The 20159-nt window shown below is 45.9% G+C and overlaps 1 protein-coding gene across 1 annotated transcript; it reads left to right on the forward strand.

The window, feature by feature from the left end:
* Positions 1-22: 22 nt before the first annotated feature.
* Positions 23-18679, forward strand: LRRC66 (leucine rich repeat containing 66). The gene is made up of 5 exons (XM_075997919.1): positions 23-386; positions 3660-4157; positions 7873-8042; positions 13783-13972; positions 15383-18679. Exons 2-5 carry the CDS (start codon positions 3665-3667, stop codon positions 17413-17415), a joined length of 2886 nt encoding a protein of 961 aa, XP_075854034.1. The 5' UTR covers positions 23-386; positions 3660-3664; the 3' UTR covers positions 17416-18679.
* The last annotated feature ends 1480 nt before the right edge of the window (positions 18680-20159 follow it).

The raw sequence follows: 20159 nt of genomic DNA on the forward strand, positions 1-20159 counted from the left end.
CCTTTTTTAATGGTTATATATTAACAGGTTTCTACTCAATCATGCAAACCTGGTGGATTCAATTATGGCTTGAAAACGCAACAGTATCAGTTATTTATGTAATCTGTCTGGAATGCTAGAACTCAGAGTTAGAAAGTCGCCGTTCCCAGTTTGGAAAGTCCTGCCTACCCTCTGTGCATTGCAGAAGGCCTCTCTCCAGTCAGTGGCTCTTCCCCAGGGCCCCAGGGAATGCCCACACTCACGTGGCAGGAGAGGAAAGGGTGACTAAGGCTTGCCACTGAGCAGCTGGGACGACAGGATGGGTGGAGCCTAGAGGCTGAGGTCTTAAATCCTCACCTGGCTTGATCCAGATATAGACCCATTTGAGAACTACCGAGGATCTTAAGGTATGTCTTAGAAGCAATGTTACTTTCCACATCTTGTCATGCAAAATTTTTTCTTTCAATTTTGCCACCTTCTCTTTTATATACGAATGAACTCTTTGTTTCCTTTCTATTCCTGGTTTCTTCCTACTGCTTTCTCCCTATCTCTTTCACATACATGCACACACCCCTAGTATTTCTAACTGCTTCCTCATACTTCAGCCTGACTATGTCTATTTAGAGATTTATTATGTTTTTCGGGCCAGGCGCAGTGGCTCAACGCCTGTAATCCTAGCACTCTGGGAGGCCAAGGTGGGAGGATCGCTCAAGCTCAAGAGTTCGAAACCAGCCTGAGCAAGAGTGAGACCCCGTCTCTACTAAAAATAGAGAGAAATTAATTGGCCAACTAAAAATATGTAGAAAAAATTAGCCGGGCATGGTGGCGCATGCCTGTAGTCCAAGCTACTCGGGAGGCTGAGGCAGTAGGGTAGCTCGAGCCCAAGAGTTTGAGGTTGCTGTGAGCCAGGCTGACACCACGGCACTCTAGCCCAGGCAACAGAGTGAAAGACTCTGTCTCACAAAAAAAAAAAGATTTATGTTTTTGTAATTGTTTCCAATTTCCCCAGCAACTTTCTGGAGTTCTCAGTGGTTTCTCTGGAGTTCTCAGTGGTTCTCTACCTAATACATATAAATTTATATGTAGTATAAATAATTTTGTTTTACAAATTAATAGCTTTCACTTTAAGATATAAGATTATCCTTCTCTAGCTGTTTTGAACTCAAATCTATTAGCTAGTGTATAAATCTCTTCAGCTTTAAAAGAACCAAGGCAATAAAAATCTTTATGAAAAAGTATTCTTCAACCACATCTTTCTCCTCAGTACTGCAAAGTAATGTCCCTGTGGACAGTGATTATATTTTTTGTTGCTGATATTGTTACCTTAGCTTGCTGTACAATTGCATATGTAATGATTACAGCTTTGAATGTAGAAATATCTGTCTGACTGGGCAAATTAATTCAATTCCTGATATTGCATAAGAGGCACGCTATAAAAATAAATCACTCCCCCAAGCTGTAGGGCACCTTTGCAGTTCATAGCCACGTGCACCTGAATTTAGATGCCCTTCAAAATATGGGAGAATTGACCTTGTGTGGAAACAAAGGTTTAAAAATTACATTGTGAATTTCATTCACTTCATGCATTCATTCACACAAACAGAACAGAGCCCAGTGACACACTGCAGACTACTAAAAATATAAAACATTTTGTACCCTTCCGGGAGTTCAAAACAGACACGAAGTAAAGCAATAGCAATTCGAGACAATATTGACTGTCTATCAAAGTGAATGGTAGTAACATGCATTTATTCATTCAGTAAACATTTACTGAAAGATTTCTGTAAACATAAAGACAAAAACAGAGGCTAAAGCAGGAAAAAGGACCTCAGACCATAGGCTTTGAGGTAAATCTGGAAGGATATGTAGAATTTGGGCTTAGAAAAGGAAAAGACATTTGAGCTCAGAATTAGGAGTGAACTAAAAGCTAACTTTAGCATGAGATATGCATGCATGCTTCTTTGCACAAACCACATCTTGCAGTTGGTCCACATGCACTTAATCATACTAGGTCATAATTTCAGCCAGATAAGGCTTTGTAGGCCAACCTGAGAGATCCGAGCTATAGGCGATAAGGAGCCCTTAAAGATTTTGAATGAAGGAATGATATGAGGAAAATAGGATTATGAGAAAATAATCCTTTGGAATCACCTAGAATGAATCAAAAAGAAGGAAAGTCAAGAGGCAGAGGCAGGAAGAGCAGTTAAGCCACTCAAGGATTTCAGACTGCAGTGATGAAAACTAGAATGGATACCACCAGAACAGAAAGGAAGGGACAGTTTGTTGTAAACTTATATATTAAATAATGTGACTATTTGTACAATGCTTGGTTGTTTTTTTAAAAGGAATTTAGTTTAATTAAAACAAATCACAAAAATTACCCATTTACTTTTCTTTTAAGTTTATCTTTGTGATACATTCAGCCACTGTAATTTGCATATGCTTCTTTTAAAACTTTCAGTTGCATCTCAAGAATTTTTGGTGAAAAAGAGACTTGATATTTCTATATCTTAGTACATCTTCATGGTTCTGAGGCAGAACATCCTTTTTATAACACATTTTACATGGTATATATATCTACATGATTTCAAAATGACCAGGGGATGGTCATGCTGGAAACTCAGACTTGTGGGGGGAGGGGGGAAAGGGCATTTATTGAAACCTTAAAAATCTGTACCCCCCATAATATGCTGAAATTTAAAAAAAGAAAACCACAAAAAAAATAAAAAATCAGTTTGCAAACGAAAAATAAAAAAGACTTGAAAAGTCACAGAACCCTCAAAGCTTATAGTTCTAGCTGTAAAAAAAAAAAAAATTAAGAGTCTCTTTTGTGAGTTGAACTTTCTATTCATAGCTATGGGTGGTTCACAGTTCAGTGTGAGTGGATATCGTTCATGTAATAAACCACATGGCTGATTACAATGTCATAGATAAGCATAGTAGACTTTGTTCGGTACTAATGACCAGCAAAGAAACAGAGAAGTCGTCAGCCTTGGTAAGGTTTCACTCACTCCGAAGCAGACTACAGTGTCAACGATACTGGACAAGCCAATGCAGAGGTGAGGCCTAAGTGAGTATGCATTGTCTGGAAAATCAGGGGATTCCTTTCTTTAAAATGTGGCATAATTTTAAGGCTGGGCGCGGTGGCTCACGCCTGTAATCCTAGCACTCTGGGAGGCCGAGGCGGGCGGATTGCTCGAGGTCAGGAGTTCGAGACCAGCCTGAGCAAGAGCGAGACTCCGTCTCTACTATAAATAGAAAGAAATTAATTGGCCAACTAATATATGTAGGATTAGCCGGGCATGGTGGCGCATGCCTGTAGTCCCAGCTACTCGGGAGGCTGAGGCAGGAGGATCGCTTGAGCCCAGGAGTTGGAGGTTGCTGTGAGCTAGGCTGATGCCACGGCACTCACTGTAGCCTGGGCGACAAAGCGAGACTCTGCCTCAAAAAAAAAACAAAACAAAAACGTGGCATAATTTTAATTTTATACTATAGGTATACCGTTTTGGCAGCTACCTTTTAATGCCCCAATTTCTAAGAAATCACTCATGCACTAAAACTGGCAATCAAGGCAAGATAACTCTCCTAAATCTTAAATTGAAACTTGAATTTTCTGCTTCTTATTTGCTTTAGTTATTACATGTTATTTTGAATAAGTCAACTCGTTTTCCTTCTTCCAGGCATTATGAAAATCTTCTGTTTCAGAGTTATCACCATAGTTATAGGTCTTTCTTTTACTGGGACGATGACAAATCCATCAAGAAAAAGCAGCATTTCATTCAATTCTGAGTGCCAGTGGAGTGAGTATCTTCTGACAAATTGTTCTTTTACCAGAAAGCATGATATACCTGTGGATGTACCACAGACAGCAGCCACAGTGGATAGAAGTCTCAGTTTCTTTAGAGTTCTCTTACAGTCTCACACGAGAAAAGAATGGAAAAGAAAACACCTGGACCTCAGTAACAATCTCATATCGAAAATAACCTTAAGGCCTCTCGCCTATTTGCGCACTTTGGAAGTATTAAACCTCAGCAACAATGCCATCCTCTCCGTCTTATTGCATCTGCCCAGGCCTAAGTCTTCATGGGTGAAAAGCCCCAGAGGCAGCTTCACAAACGGGCTTCCGTTCCTAAAGGTGCTAATTCTGCAAAGAAATAAACTCAGTGCCGTTCCCAAAGGTGAGTACCATTTTAAAAGATGTGCTATGACGAGAAACAGTATGGGAAGAGTTAATGTTTTACGTCCGTAAGAATTCCATGTTCGTTTTCAGAGTCAAGGAAACAGAGGAAAGTAAAGCTTATTTGGATCAGAGCAAATATAACGAAACGAGTTTCCTAGTGGAATTGGAAATTATAGTGTGTGGAACTTATAATCAAAGCAATTTAACCTCCCATTAGTATAATTTACATTAATGTTATATGGATTTGTCGAGAGACATTTGGACGTATTTAAGTGCTAAATAATAATGCATGAGTTTAAGTTTCCTACTTTAATTATCATATATTTGTTAATATAGAAAAGCAGTGGGAAATAACTAGTTCAGATGCTTTCATTATATAACAATTCAAATTATGTTGCCATATTAATAATTTTTATCATCCGAGAATACATTTTACCTCTACTTATCTAATTGTCCTCCAATTGTAGAACAGAAATATTCTAATATTATATTAGTGTATAAACTTTCTGATTATCAAATCAAAATGAGAATTCTGTATTTCCAACATGATACTCCATATATCCTCCTATTATAATAAATACTCATCTGCCATTCAGTAGCCTACGTGTTTGAGTTCCTTAACTAATACACCAAGGCTCAAATGTACCAGGTTCATGAGGCAAAACTTCCTTTGCCCTTTTTATATTCCAGAGTGCTAGATAATTTCCTTGCCTTGTCTGTTTTTCAGTCTTGTTATTGAGAGAGGGGGTACTAAAAATTTTTACTATAACTGTGGATTTGTCTATTTCTTGCAGTTTTATTGTTTTATCCCCAGATATTTAGAAGTTCTGTTGTTAGATGCATAAATACTTAGGGTTATTATGCCCTCTTGATGAATCAACTTCTTTATCATTATGAAATGATCCTCTTTATCCCTGGTAGTGTTCTTTGAAATATATATATATTTTTTGAGACAGAGTCTCACTCTGTTGCTGGGGCTAGAGTGTCATGGCGTCAGCCTAGCCCACAGCAACCTCAAACTCCTGGGCTCAAGCGATCCTCCTGCCTCAGCCTCCCAAGCAGCTGGGACTGCAGGCATGCGCCACCATGCCCGGCTAATTTTTTATATAATTTTTTTTTAGTTGTCTTGCTAATTTCTTTCTATTTTTTTTTTTTAGTAGAGACAGGGTCTGGCTCTTGCTCAGGCTGGTCTTGAACTCCTGAGCTCAAGCGATCTGACCACCTCTGCCTCCCAGAGTGCCAGGATTACAGGCGAGAACCACCACACCCAGCCTGCCTGTGACGTTTTGATTGATTTGTTGCCTTAACGGTCTCTTGCTTAGTCTGTCCAACTAAAATGAACATTCGGTAACCTAGATGGCACAGCCATTTCAATGAAGTCATCATCTCTCTGCATAATCAGTCTTACAATAAGTACCTTGCAGACAGTAGACAAGGAATAAACCCTCCTGAAATTGCACCAACCTGATTTGTCGTATGGTAGTTGGTTAAAGACACATGCGAGAACAGAGTGGAAGGAAATGTAAAATGCAGACTCTTTCTTGCAAGACGCACATGGGAAATCAAATCTGAGAGACTGCTGCGACTGGCACCTTGCTGTCAACCTTTATTTGTTTTCAGTGCCAAATGGAACTGCTGGTCACACTCTGGAATCAGACGAAATGCAAAGGCAGAAACCAACATTCAATTTGATTACCGTGTTTCCCTGAAAATAAGACAGAGTCTTCTATTTATTTTTCCTCCAGAAGACACCCTAGGGCTTATTTTCAGGGGATGTGTTATTTTCCCCTCAAAGCCTCAGCTTGCAGCACGCACAGGATGGCCAGGACCTGACGGGGGGAGCCAACCTTGTGGGTGGGGCTGCCCGCACCTTTTCGGTCACCTCTGGGATAGTAGCTGTCAGGATGGGGCGGATGAGAAGGGCTGCTCGTGTTCTTTCCCGCTCCGCAACAACACACATGGGTTGTGCAGATGCGCTGTGCAGCCACGCCCGTCACTAGGGCTGATTTTCATAGCCACGCCCATCACTAGGGCTGATCTTCATAGCCACGCCCATCGCTAGGGCTGATTTTCATAGCCACGCCCATCACCAGGGCTGATTTTCATAGCCACGCCCATCACTAGGGCTGATTTTCTGGGTAGGGCTTCTATTGCACACATGCTTACTAGGTCTTATTTTCGGGGAAACACAGTATGTTGCTAGAAAACATAATCTAGCTATATAACTTATTACCTTTGGAAAATACAAGAATGCCTAGAAAATAATCATAACATCAACCACAAGTAGTTCTAAAAAAGGGACGTGGCTACAAAATAGAACAAGAAAATCCTGAATCTGGAAGAATTCATTCATGTACATAAAGCATCAAAATAACTTTCCTCTGTTGCCATAGCAATATGATTTAGTTTTACCTACTGTCCAGTCAAATAAATATTTATTTACCGCATCTTTCAATCAAGGTTAGATTTTTAACTGATGCTCTTATTTTAAAAGTGACACATGCTCATTGAAAAAGAGAATTCAAAAGTGTGTACAATAAAAAGAAAATTTCCTTCCTTATCCTCCCTCATTTCCCTCAACCATCCTACTCCTAAGTCTAACTACTATTATTAATAGTTTATTTTATCTCCTTCCAGGCCTTTTATCTGCTCACTCAAACTATATGTATATGTTTGTGTGTGGCTCTTGTTTTGAATAACATTGGAATTTTACTTTGTACTATTTTGCAACTTTACTTTTTCCTTCATGTTCAATCAGTTTACATGTTGATCTACCCCATTCTCTTTTTTTTTTTTTTTTTTTTTTTTGAGACAGAGTCTCTATTGCCTCGGCTAGAGTGCCGTGGCGTCAGCCTAGCTCACAGGCAACCTCAAACTCCTGGGCTCAAGCGATCCTCCTGCCTCAGCCTCCCGAGTAGCTGGGACTATAGGCATGCGCCACCATGCCTGGCTAATATATATATATATATATATATATATATGTATATATATATATATATACATATATATATATATTTTTTTTTTTTAGTTGTCCAGGTAATTTCTGTTTTATGGTAGAGATGGGGTCTCGCTCTTGCTCAGGCTGATCTCAAACTCCTGAGTTCAAACGATCTGCCCGCCTCAGTCTCTCAGAGTGCTAGGATTACAGGCGTGAGCCACCACGCCCGGCTGTACCCCATTGTCTTTTGAGACTACATATTATTTCATAGCACTACTATAACATACTGTAACAATTTCTCAGTCAAGAACTATTAATGTTGCCTCTAGCTTTTCACCATGACGAGCAATGCTGCAGTAAATATCACCAGTTTAGATTTTAATTTACTTTTTTTTTTTTTTTTTTTTTTTTTTTTTTTTTTTTTTTTTTTGAGACAGAGTCTCACTTTGTTGTCCAGGCTAGAGTGAGTGCCGTGGCGTCAGCCTGGCTCACAGCAACCTCCAACTCCTGGGCTCGAGTGATCCTTCTGCCTCAGCCTCCCGAGTAGCTGGGACTACAGGCATGCGCCACTATGCCCGGCTAATTTTTTATATATATATATATCAGTTGGCCAATTAATTTCTTTCTGTTTATAGTAGAGACGGGGTCTCGCTCTTGCTCAGGCTGGTTTTGAACTCCTGACCTTGAGCAATCCGCCCGCCTCGGCCTCCCAAGAGCTAGGATTACAGGCGTGAGCCACAGCGCCCGGCCTTAATTTACTTTTTAATTTTAACAGGACTATGGAAGCTGAAGTCGTTGCAGAGTTTGGATCTGTCATTCAATGGGATATTGCAAATCGGGTTAACTGATTTTCACAAGTGCCTGCAACTGGAGAACCTCTATTTAAAGAGCAACAAGATATTCAGAATTCACCGAGAAGCCTTCAGGGATCTCAAAAAATTACAGGTTCTAAAATCATTTTTGTAAGATTTCAATACGCTGACATGTGGGCAGTGACATTCGGAGAATATTTCCATTGAAGAATTTCTTCATGTCCAGTTGTACTGGCTGTTAATCAAAAAAGATACATCATATTTTAACATCCCCCAAAAGAGCTGAAGTCACTTTCTTGCCTTAAAAATCTTGCCTCAGAAGCCATAGCCACGAACACGAATTTTACTGGGACATACTAGCAGCAAGAATTGGCACATTGTTTTTCAAAATCAATTTAAATCCAACCAAGTTCCCACTTACCAGTTGGCAAGAAATTAAATCTTAGCTAAGGCTGCCACCCTAAGCTGCCAGGTCCGGCAAAGGTCTCGGGGCTTTTATGGGATCTGGAATGCTCGGGGAGGTCTCTGAGCCACCCCGGTGGATGCTGAGATGTCACCAACCCAGGACTAGATGGGCCTCTGAAAGCAATGACCCTGTTGCTTCCATGACAACACTGGGCCCAAAATAATAAAAATGATCATGACAATAGTTCACACCTGTATAGCACTCACCCCGCTCCACATGTGGTTCTAAACATCAGACCCATATTGAGGGGGATCTGTGTCACTTTTGGGCACAGCAGGCACGTGGCGGTGAGTCTCCTTGAGGCCCTGGCACGGCGAAGGCAGGGAACCCCTAAAGCCCTGCTCCAGGTTTTTTGAGACAGAGTCTCACTTTGCTGCCTGGGCTAGAGTGCCATGGCATCAGCCTAGCTCACAGCAACCTCCAACTCCTGGGCTCAAGCAATCCTCCTGCCTCAGCCTCCTGAGTATCTGGGACTACAGGCGTGCACCACCATGCCCGGCTAATTTTTTCTATATATTTTTAGTTAGCCAATTAATTTCTTTCTATTTTTAGTAGAGATGGGGTGTCTCGCTCTTGCTCAGGCTGGTCTCGAACTCCTGACCTCCAGCGATCCTCCCGCCTCGGCCTCCCAGAGTGCTAGGATTGCAGGCGTGAGCCACCGCACCCGACCGGCCCCTGCTCTAGGTTTAGCAGCTCCAGCCCCTTCTCCTCCAAGCCCTTTCCCCCATGCCCTGCCCTTTTGTGAATCTATCCTAAAACCTCCCCTCACTGGGCCTTCAGCCACCCCGGAGTGGCCTCCCGTGTGACATCCAGAGGTGGTTTGGGGACAGTCTTGTCCTGCGTCTCTACCACCCCCGTCACACCCCCCAGTCTCCCTTTAAAGTCCAGTACCGGTCAATGGCAGCACAATGCGAGCCACGGATGCAATTTTAAATGTTCTAGTAACTAAATTTAAAAAGTAAACATCAGGTACATTTCTTCTTAGTGATATGTATTATTTAACCCAGTATTCTCAGATATCATCTTTTATGCATGTCATCAACATAAAAAATTATTAATGAGGTATTTAAAAAATCCCTTCTCATACTAAGTCTTCAAAACCCGGAGTGTATTTTACACTTAGCCCACGTTCCCGTTTGGACTACCCACATTTTGATTGCTGCGTAGCCGTGTGTGGCTCGCGGCTGTCGTGTTTTTAGGCAGCGTCCACACAGACGACAGAGGTTCCCCTAGGTTCTGTAAAGCACTGTTCCGCATGGCTGCAATGCAGGTCTCCAGCTGCCCCTGTCCTTCCAGAACAGTCCCGGGGTCCCTCCTTTACAGAGGGGCGTCTGGTGGTCTGGGGAGGCTGCGGTGACAGCCAGCTGCCTGCCCTTAAGCCTGGCCTCGGCCACCTTCCAGCCACCCCATCTCTGGCAAGTGATCAAACCTCTCTCTGCCTCGGTTTTCCCACCTGAAAAAAAAAATGGAGATAACTCAGTTCCTTTCTCATAGAGTTTTGTGAGAATTAAGTGTTTTCATACACATGCAGTGCTTAGAACAGTTTTTGGAATAACAGCAAGCTCTTTACAGACTACATATATAAATTTTTTATTTTATTTTATTTTTTTTTTTTTGAGACAGAGTCTCACTTTGTTCTCCAGGCTAGAGTGAGTGCCGTGGCATCAGCCTAGCTCACAGCAACCTCCAACTCCTGGGCTCAAGCGATCCTCCTGCCTCAGCCTCCCGAGTAGCTGGGACTACAGGCATGCGCCACCACGCCCGACTAATTTTTTCTATATATATTAGTTGGCTAATTAATTTCTTTCCATTTATAGTAGAGACGGGGGTCTCACTCTTGCTCAGGCTGGTTTCGAACTCCTGACCTTGAGCAATCCGCCCGCCTTGGCCTCCCAGAGTGCTAGGATTACAGGCGTGAGCCACTACGCTGGCCATATATAAATTTTTTAAGTGGCCACAGTACCTGATTCTTTTAACATACAGATCTGTTTGTGCCCCTTCTTAGTTAAAACCCTCGTGAGACTTCACCCTGGGCCCGGCCCCCATCTGCCTCTCCGGCCTGCTTTCCGGCCACTCTCCTTGGTCCCTGCCCTCCCTACTTACTGACCTTGCCTGGAAGAACCACCAGGTGTTAATCCTGTCGGTTTCTGCCGAATATCACTTCCTCAAGGAGGCCTTCCCTGGGCCTCCAGATTGAATTAGGCCCTTTTTATGCACAATTATAGCATGTTATACTTTTTTCCTTGTTGCACCTATCCCAACTGAAATTAGTCAGTTTTAGGTATGGCTAGTTGTTAACTCCTAAGCCCCCAGAACTGTTCTAAGCTCTTTAAGGACATACTTCATGTCTCTTATGTTTTCTAGTGCTTTGCATATGCCAAGTACCTGAAACCTATTTTAAAATACTTTGAATAAGTATATTACTTATTCAATAAGTAATAAACAAAGGAATGAACGAATGCATGACGATCATGGATAGGTATATTCCCCATAAGTATCTATTGCTGCCTAGCAAATGACCGCAAACTTAGCAGTTTAAAACCACACACATATATCAATTCACAATTTCTGTGGGTCAGGAATCCAGGCGTAGATTAGCTGGGTGCTCTGCTTTAGGGTCTCTCAAGAGGCTACAATCAAAGAGTTGGCCAAAGCTCGAGTCTCACCTGAAAGCCCAGCTAGAGAAAGCTCCATTGCAAGCTCACATGGTGGTTGGCAGGTTTGGGGTCCCGTGGGCTGATGGTGGAAGGGCTCCGTCCCTGGCCAGCTGTCGGCCTAAGCCTGCCCCAGTTTCTGTACCACGTGGGCCTTTCCAAAGGGCAGTTCGACATGGCAGCGTGCGGGAGAGCCAGCAAGGACAAGGGCCTGCTAGCAAAAAGAACCTGACAGTTTTATGTAATGTCATCTTGGAAGTGACATCCACAAATCACAGGTCCTGTTCACACTCCAGGGGAGGAGATTACTCAAGAGCATGAATAATCAGGAGACAGGATCCCTGGAGACCATCTTAGAGTGTCTGTACAGTAGTTGTCAGGGCAGATGATAAAGCCGACTTAACTTCAAATACGTGGTCAGATTGCCTGGGAACCTCATTTAGTATATCATATACTGATTATAAATAGTACATTTGTGCGTGTAATTTGCCCTATGTCATTTATTTTCTGTGCATTTTAATTGTGCTTTATGAGTCTTCTGCAGCTTGCCAGCTGCCGCAGGCAAACTAACAATCAGCTCCCAGAGTGTGTTAAATGCAGCTGTAATGCTCAACACCCTGGAACTGCCCAGAATCGCACTATTTCTCCTTCTGTATTATCCCTTCTACGTGTTTGGCAATAACTCTGAACACTGGTTTTGGAACACGATGAACATATCTTGGTACCAGAAAGCTAAATACCAAAATGGATGTTGTTTTTCTTCTGGGAGATGAATTTAATACTTGCACTATTCTACGTGACTTCCCATGTGGGAATCTTTCCAGAAGCCAGATAGATTTTTTTTCCAAAGCATAAATTCGTCACCTCACCATGTTTAGATGGAATGAAATAAGTTTCAGTGACATTTCAAATTAGCATTTCTTTTCTTAATCTTATCCCATTCTTCTTAGATGCAATGATTTGTGAAGCAATATTATATGCCTCTCTCAAACTTTCCATCATGTACACCCCTTTTAAAAAGATGCTGGTGGATGGGTATTTCTTTAGGGAAACTGGACTATTCTGTTTTAATCTTTTTTTCAGAAATTATTCCTCCTGAATAGTTTTATTAATTTTCTGTCCTTCCTCCAATTTTGCTTTCAAAACTAGATTTCAAAACTGCTTTGTGATTTGTAATATAATAAGATGCTAGGACAAAAATAATGGCATTCAAAAGGAAATAACGACCTGAAAAACATAAGAATATTTCAATTTGTTGTTGAGGAGGTGTACGTAAGAAAGCTACCGATCTCGCCAAAGCCAATGCCAAGTGTTTGTTTCTTTTTAAACCCACAGTCTCCTGCTTCTAATTCTTGGCAACCTTCCTTTGAGAATCAACACTGCTTGGCTACTCAGCACTGCAAGATTCACTCTCACTACCTAAGTTCACAAAAAGCTCTGATTCTACACGTAGTGGTCTTGTCTGTAGCCCTGTGCGATCGTTTGCTTGGATAAGCTCTTCTTAGGCATTCGTATAACCCAAGATCTAAATGTTGTTTTTCCCCTGATGTCTATACAACAGTTAGTCTTGATAACCTTCAGCCTTTCTGGTTTTCATCCACAGTCCTCTTATTTTAAAGCAAGGGTTGTATTTTCCTCTTTGATGATTTTCTCTTCTCCTAATACCCACCTGCCCCAGCCCAGACCCCAGGAACCTGCCCTGGTGCCTCAGCTGCAGGCCTCCTCCGTCCAGCCCTTCCTTCACTCTCCTGCCAAGCGGGCTGGGGCTGCAGGAAGGGGGTGTGCTGCAGTGGAAGGCACCCAGCAGTGAAGTCAGAGCACATCTCAGCTCTGCCATGTCATCGGTTCATTCCTTTCCAGTGTTTACTGAGCACCTGCTACGTGCCAGGGCCCCGTGCCAGGGTCTACTCGGGATATACCTCACGGCCTAGTCCAGTTTCTCCCTCTGTATAGAGGAGAAAATGAGGAAGTAGTTAGGAAGATCAGAGGTAATGCATGCAAACCAACCAGTAGCGTGTCTGGTAGGCAGTGGGGCCCTGTAAACGGTAGCTAGAGCAACTCCCAACTAGGCTTTCCCTGTGGTATCATGCTACGGCCATGTCCAGCTTCAACGGATCCCGTGTTCTTAGAGCCACTGAACCCTTTCTGTTCCCCCAGGTTCCCCTTCATTTCTGATCAGACTAGAAAAACGAGGCATCTTGCATGTACCGAATAGCCGTGGATACAGAGAAAATACACTACTGCCCTTGGGATGCCACTTGATGCAAAAGATCTCTCTTTGATGCTTCTACGTCAGCCACGATTCTTCTATGTGCTATGTTCCCATCATCCAGTATTTTCTGCTGCTTTCGAGATCGCAGTGCCCCTACAAATTCTAGACCTGGCATCCAATTCTAGACCTTGAGAACATGAGAGCCCAGGTTTTATTGAACAGTACAGATCACAACTCACAGGAAGCAAGAAGAGAAAATGATCTGCTACAGGCACCGTACTTGAAGCGCTTTCACATACAGCTAATCCTTACGGCAGCCCTGGGAGGCCGGCTCAGAGAGAGTTATCAGTTTGCTAATACTTGCAGAGTTTTTAGGGGCAGAGCAAAAGATTTAAACCCAGTGATTTCCTGACTCGGAAACCAGTGCTAAAGTCACATTGTCTCCATGGAGACGTAAACAGTATCTTTCTGGAACTTGTTTATTTTTGTCTCTAAATGTCTTTATTCACGGCGTGTCCTAAATGTGTTTCTGCTCGAGCAGGTTGTAGACCTCAGCAACAACGCTCTGACCGCTGTTCTACCGATGATGGTCATGGCCCTAGAACTGCCCCATCTGCAGGTGGACTTGGCCGGCAACCGATGGCAATGTGACAGCAGCATGGCAGTCTTCCAAAATTTCATTTCTGAATCCTGGAGGAAAAACTGGAATGTCATTTGCAATAAGTCTCTTGGTAAGTGGGCAGTACTTCTCTCTGAAATGGTCCCATCTGGTTTTGTTGTTGTTGGTGGTTTGTTTTTGGTTTTGTTTTGTTTTGTTTTGTTTTGTTTTGTTTTGAGACAGAGTCTCACTCTCTGTTGCCCAGGCTAGAGTGAGTGCCGTGGCGTCAGCCTAGCTCACAGCAACCTCAAACTCCTGGGCTCAAGCGATCCTCCTACCTCAGCCTCCCGAGTAGCTGGGACTACAGGCATGCACCACCATGCCCGGCTAATTTTACATATATATATATATATATTTTTTTTTAGTTGTCTAGCTAATTTCTTTCTATTTTTAGTAGAGACAGGGTCTGGATCTTGCTCAGGCTGGTCTTGAACTCCTGACCTTGAACAATCCTCCCACCTTGGCCTCCCAGAGTGCTAGGTGCAATGGTTCCATTTGAACTAAAAGATGCACGTAAGAAATGTAGTCCCATTTGAAACAATGACAGTCCCTCTGAAAGCCAGAGCACCAATCCCTGCCATTAGTCAGCCCTGGGCTGTGTGTCCCAGAAAAATCATTGGTGCCTAACTGCTTTCCTGAGTTCAAGAACAATTTTCTTCACGTGGTCAAAGAAACCTAGTTCGGATCACACAGAATCAAGTGGATTTGGTCAAAAACAGAAATTTAACTAAAGGAGCATCTTGCCCCGAAGCCCCAAAACGTCACAGTGTTTCCCCAATTCTTAACAAATAATTAATGAAAGAACTTTTAAAAATGGAAACATCGTTATTTTAAATTCTTGCCAACATTCTGGAAGTGTGATCTCATACCTATACGAAACGGACACACTCATTCCAGAGGATGTTTTCCTGCGATTTGTTCCTCGCCTGGGAAGTCTCCCCTCTTATTTCCCCCCTTTTATAAAAACCAACAGCTGGCGTCCCGAGGGTGGCGGGCAGGGCGTCGGGAACCGGGGGACGGAACTGGATCTTTCTGCTGTTTACAGCACTGGGGAATGGCGAGGAAATAACACTGCAAACCTCGTAGGGCCAAGAGCAGGGGTAGCAGGGGCCTGAAGGAACTTTCTGGCAAATATGGGGCAGGTGAGGTTACGGAGGAAGGAGAGGCCGCGCGGCTGCCCCTCTGGCCTGGCTTCTCCCCCCACGTGGGCAGGAAGCCTAAGACCCTGGACCTCCTGCACCGTGCGCAGCGCACCTGGGCCTGACAGCCGCGCAAATGCGCGCGCAGCCACACGCACGCTGGTGGCATTGGACACGAAAGAATGGACGAATTAATAACTAGATAGATAGAGATTTCAAACGACTTATCATTACGTGATGCACACTCCGAGGGGCAGCCAGATGCAGGCTGACGAGGACTCCGGGAGCTTGCAAAGCCCCTGACTCGACCTCCTGTCACTCAGTGCGTGTTTTCCGTCCCCCAGCTGCAGGGAACGACGAGGCACGCCACCGTCCTCCCGTGCACGTGAGCCGCGGCAGTGTCGCTGCAGCGGGGTGGCCCGGGCCGGGCGGGCACCTGGGCGCCCCCACCCCAGGGCGGCGCAGACGCGCGCGGGACGTGCGCGCCGCGGACCGCGAGGAGGACGCCGCGGGGTCCCTGGCGCTGGCCGTCAGCCTGTCGGTGGTCATCACGTTCCTCGCGGCTTTCTGCCTGGGCGCTGTCGCCAGGCCTTACCTTGACCGACTGTGGCGACGGAGTGGCTGCCGCGGGCGCCCCCGCCCGGCCCGCGCCTACTCCAACGCGGGCTTCTACGAGGACATCGGGCCCGTGGGGACAGCCCCGCGCCCCTGCGAGAACCGGGACCGGCTCTGGGTGGCAGCGCCCAGCCCGCATGTCGCCGCCGCCCGTCCCGGTTGGGCCCCGGGAGGGGACAGCTGGGGACCCAGCGGGCGCGACCGTCCCCGCCCACACCCTGACGCCTGCGACCGCGGAGCGGCTCCAGCGCTGGCGCAGGGCCGCGTCTACAGCAGTGACGTTCCCGGGGACCTGGACTATGACACTGTGGCCCAGGAACAGCCTGCAGCGGGCGTCCCGTCGGTGGCTGGCACGTCCCCAACGGTCTCGGGCTGCAGCCCCAGCGGCTGGGACCCCGCGCTCTCTAGAGCAGCGGCAGCTTCTGGCTGGGAGATGCATCTGAAAGCACGGGGGACTGGAGAGAGCCAGGAGGGAGGCGACACCGCGCAGTCACCCTGGGGAGGTGCGCGTTGGCCGATGGCGTTTTGCAAGGAAATACCAGCGAGCGCGCCCCAGGGTTTGCGGGGCGCCCCGCAGCACAGGCTCGAGGGGGCTGATGCCCCGGGACACACGGCCCCAGCTGCCTTTCCTCCCACCTGGGGCCGGGGCCTGGATGTCGCGCCTGCTCACGAGGAGCCGGTGCGCGAGGCTGCCCCTGCTGACACTCAGCCCGGGCTGGAGAGCCACCACTACGACGACGACAGCGACGACGAAGGCTCCCTGTTCACTATGAGCTCCGTGAGTTCGGAGGGGGCCGGGGACGGCTGGGAGGCCGGGGAGCCCCTGCAGGACGAGGGCTCAGGGGCAAGCAGGGCCAACGTGACCTCACCAGCAAGTCTTGGGGACAGCGTCACCTTCCAGAATATTCTAGGGAGCTGCGAGAATCAGGGAGACGGGTTTGAGGAACCTCTCGTTTCTGGTGCAGACTCTGGTCTCTGCAAGACTCCTCTGGAAAACACCTCTGACCTCAGTGCATTTGAGGGTCCGTCACCCTTGCCCAGGTCACTGGGGAATAGTGCCACAGCGCATGAGATGCCCGGCGTGTGTGTTTATGACACGGAGCCTGAATCCGAGCCAGCAAAATGGCACTGCTCGCTTAGAGACTTGGAATTTTTCAGTGTGGACGTCCTGCCACCAACGCCACCGAATTCTGCAGAGCCTGATGAGAGCGTCAGAGACTCGGGCATCTGTCAACAAAAACCTTCCCCTCGGGGAGCAGGCACAGCCCAAAGAGAGATTCCTTTCGAGATCACCGCGGGGCAAACCGTGAGACCCTCACAACAAGACCCTGAGGGGGATGGGAATTCCGACGAGCTGGAAACTGAGGCAGATGATGGGTTTGCGTGTCCACCTGCGGACTGGGATTCCAGCAAAGCTATAAGCCAGATGCAATTGTTACAGTCCGATGGTGATGAACCCGCTCTTCGGAGGGAAGGAGGAGGAGGGGAATATTTCGAAGAAGGTTCCAAGCACCAGGCACCCTCATTCCGAGAGCTTCCAAAGGAAACCAGCTCGCTAAGAGCACAAGAGCGCCTCAGTGACGGAGACTGGGGTGAATATTCAGAGGAGAATCTGTTGCCCTTAGAAAAAGGTGGTTCTGGCGTTCATTCCCAAAGGCAGACCCAGAGCAGTCCGTTGGGGGCTGGTGTTCTAGGTGAAGAACAGCTAAACCACGACAAAGACAAGGGCATTCAACCCGATAACCAAACGGAATTCAAGTGACACTTTTATTTTATTTTTTTTTTTTGAGACAGAGTCTCACTTTGTTGCCCAGGCTAGAGTGAGTGCCCTGGCGTCAGCCTAGCTCACAGCAACCTCAACCTCCTGGCTCAAGCAATCCTCCTGCCTCAGCCTCCCGAGTAGCTGGGACTACAGGCATTCGCCACCATGCCCGGCTAATTTTTTGTATATCTTAGTTGGCCAATTAATTTCTTTCTATTTATAGTAGAGACGGGGTCTCGCTCTTGCTCAGGCTGGTTTTGAACTCCTGACCTCGAGCAATCCGCCCGCCTCAGCCTCCCAGAGAGCTAGGATTACAGGCGTGAGCCACCACGCCCGGCCCAAGTGACACTTTTAGTACAGACTGAAGCACTTGTATGGAAATGCGTAGCAGGTTTCGATGAATTCGGCACGAAAGCTTGCACAACTTTTTGGAGGTTGAACACGAGACTGCAAAATTGGGAGAATTTAGAGCAACTAAATATCTTTAATAAGTTATGTTAAACGAGAAGAAGGATGGTTTTCTAGAATGAAATGTGAATTACAAACCAATTTTCAAGAAAAGCGTTGATGTTTTTCTGTAAAAGATGTCAAACTTGCTAGAAGGTTCATTTTTCTGTTGCCTGAGCGTCCATTCATTCGGGTTCATCACATTCCCCGAATGCCGTCCACACGCCCCTCGCCCACTGAGCAATGAGCTTCTGGTAATCAGGACGAGAAATAACGTCGAGAATTATGCAGAGAATAACAAATCCTTACCGCCACCTAATTCTTTTTTCCAAATGTATCATTCTGTCCGTCCTTATTGCTAGTGTAGGTAACTGCGCTGACGGTGGGAAAGTATTTATTCCACTTTGGAGCAGTTTCCAGTGAATAATGAGATCAGACCTGGAAGAGCGCACCGTTCAGACTCACCTATTCTGTAGGTGAGAAACTTAAAGCACAGATTAGTAACTGTATGTGCCCAAGGTCACCCGGCTAGTTCTTATTCTCAGGCAGAGAACGGAATTCTCTGTTTCTGTTTCAGAGAACAGAGAGAGAAAGAATTCTCTTTCTTCCTGTGAATGAAGACAATCTTTATCCTTCCATCTTTCACTCTGGCTGTCTGCCTTCTGTGGGCTTGCGCACTGGTTAGGAGGCCCTGCCACCCACCCAGCAGAGTTAGAAAACAGCCTTTCCGGCCGAGTGCGGTGGCTCACGCCTGAAATCCTAGCACTCTGGGAGGCCAAGGCAGGAGGATAGCTCAAGATCAGCAGTTGGAAACCAGCCTGAGCAAGAGTGAGACCCCGTCTCTACTAAAAAATAGAAAGAAATTAACTGGACAACTAAAAATATATAGAAAAAATTAGCCGGGCATGGTGGTGCATGCCTGTGTCCCAGCTACTTGGGGAGGCTGAGGCAGGAGGATTGCTTGAGCCCAGGAGTTGGGGGTTGCTGTAAGCTAGGCTGACACCACGGCACTCTAGCCTGGGCAACAGAGTGAGACTCTGTCTCAAAAAAAAAAAAAGAAAACATCCTTTCCAGAATGTCATGGCATCTTGTAGACACTCTTTTCCGAAAGCAGCAGCTGCCTGTGGCAGCAAATGCCATACCTGACATCGTAGCTGCTCCCCGCGCCGTGACAGTGGGTGGCACTTTGCAGCTGGATTCAGCCTGGTGCTTTTACCCCCAGAACCAGCCTGCATCTTCCTCCTTCCGCAATCTGAGATGGGCTCTGCAGAGCCAGCGACAAAACCGGGGCTCCCACGCCCCCTCCCTCCATCACTCCCGAGGTGCACCTTCTTCCTTCCACGCCATGCCTTTCCCACGTGGGCGGGTCTTTCCCTCATTCTACCTGGGCACACCTCGTGCCAGGCAGCAGGGCACCCCTACATTCACGAGAGCAAGAACAACAAAAATGGCCCTCGATTTCTTTTTTTTTTCTTTTTTTTTTTTTTTTTTTGAGACAGAGTCTCACTTTGTTGCCCAGGCTAGAGTGAGTGCCGTGGCGTCAGCCTAGCTCACAGCAACCTCAAACTCCTGGGCTCAGCGATCCTCCTGCCTCAGCCTCCCGAGTAGCTGGGACTACAGGCATGCGCCACCATGCCCGGCTAATTTTTTGTATATATTTTTTTAGTTGGTCAATTAATTTCTTTCTATTTTTGGTAGAGACGGGGTCTCGCTCAGGCTGGTTTCGAACTCCTGACCTTGAGCGATCCGCCCGCCTCGGCCTCCCAAAGTGCTAGGATTACAGGCGTGAGCCACCGTGCCCGGCCCTCAATTTCTTTAAAAAAAAAAAAAAAAAAAAAATTAGCAGGAGTGTGTCTGTTCTGAAACTGTTCCTGCTAAACACAGCCTCAGCCCTGCGTGCTCTGTCAAAATCTCCCACAAAACAACAGGGGAGGAGAATAGCACCCAGCACTGCTGGCAGAAACTGACGTTAATTAGGGCTGCCAGAGTTAGCCAATCAAAATGCAGGATGCCCAGTTGAGTTCGCATTTCAGATAAACAACAAATACTTTCTTAAGTCTGTAAGCATGTCCCATGCAATATTTGGGACCTCTTTAAAGTATTTTTTTCATCGTTTATCTGAAATTCAGCTTCCACTGGGTGAGCTGTATTTTCTCCAGCAATCCTATTTTAATATTCAAATTAAATGAACTGATAAAAATCTTTCACGCACTGTACAGAGAGGTTCTGCAGTTCCAGCTAGGGGGAGAGAAAGCGAATTTTCTGAGCTACCTTTGCTGCAGCAAAGAAGCGACTGG

The sequence above is a fragment of the Microcebus murinus genome, chromosome 26 (assembly GCF_040939455.1).
Source record: "Microcebus murinus isolate Inina chromosome 26, M.murinus_Inina_mat1.0, whole genome shotgun sequence".
NCBI lineage: Eukaryota > Metazoa > Chordata > Mammalia > Primates > Cheirogaleidae > Microcebus > Microcebus murinus.

Coding starts and splice junctions, on each gene's coding strand:
- LRRC66 (XM_075997919.1), top strand. CDS start 3,665: ATGAAAATCTTCTGTTTCAGAGTTATCACCATAGTTATAGGTCTTTCT. Junction 8,043..13,782: donor GGGATCTCAAAAAATTACAG/GTTCTAAAATCA, acceptor CTGCTCGAGCAG/GTTGTAGACCTCAGCAACAA. Junction 13,973..15,382: donor CATTTGCAATAAGTCTCTTG/GTAAGTGGGCAG, acceptor TCCGTCCCCCAG/CTGCAGGGAACGACGAGGCA.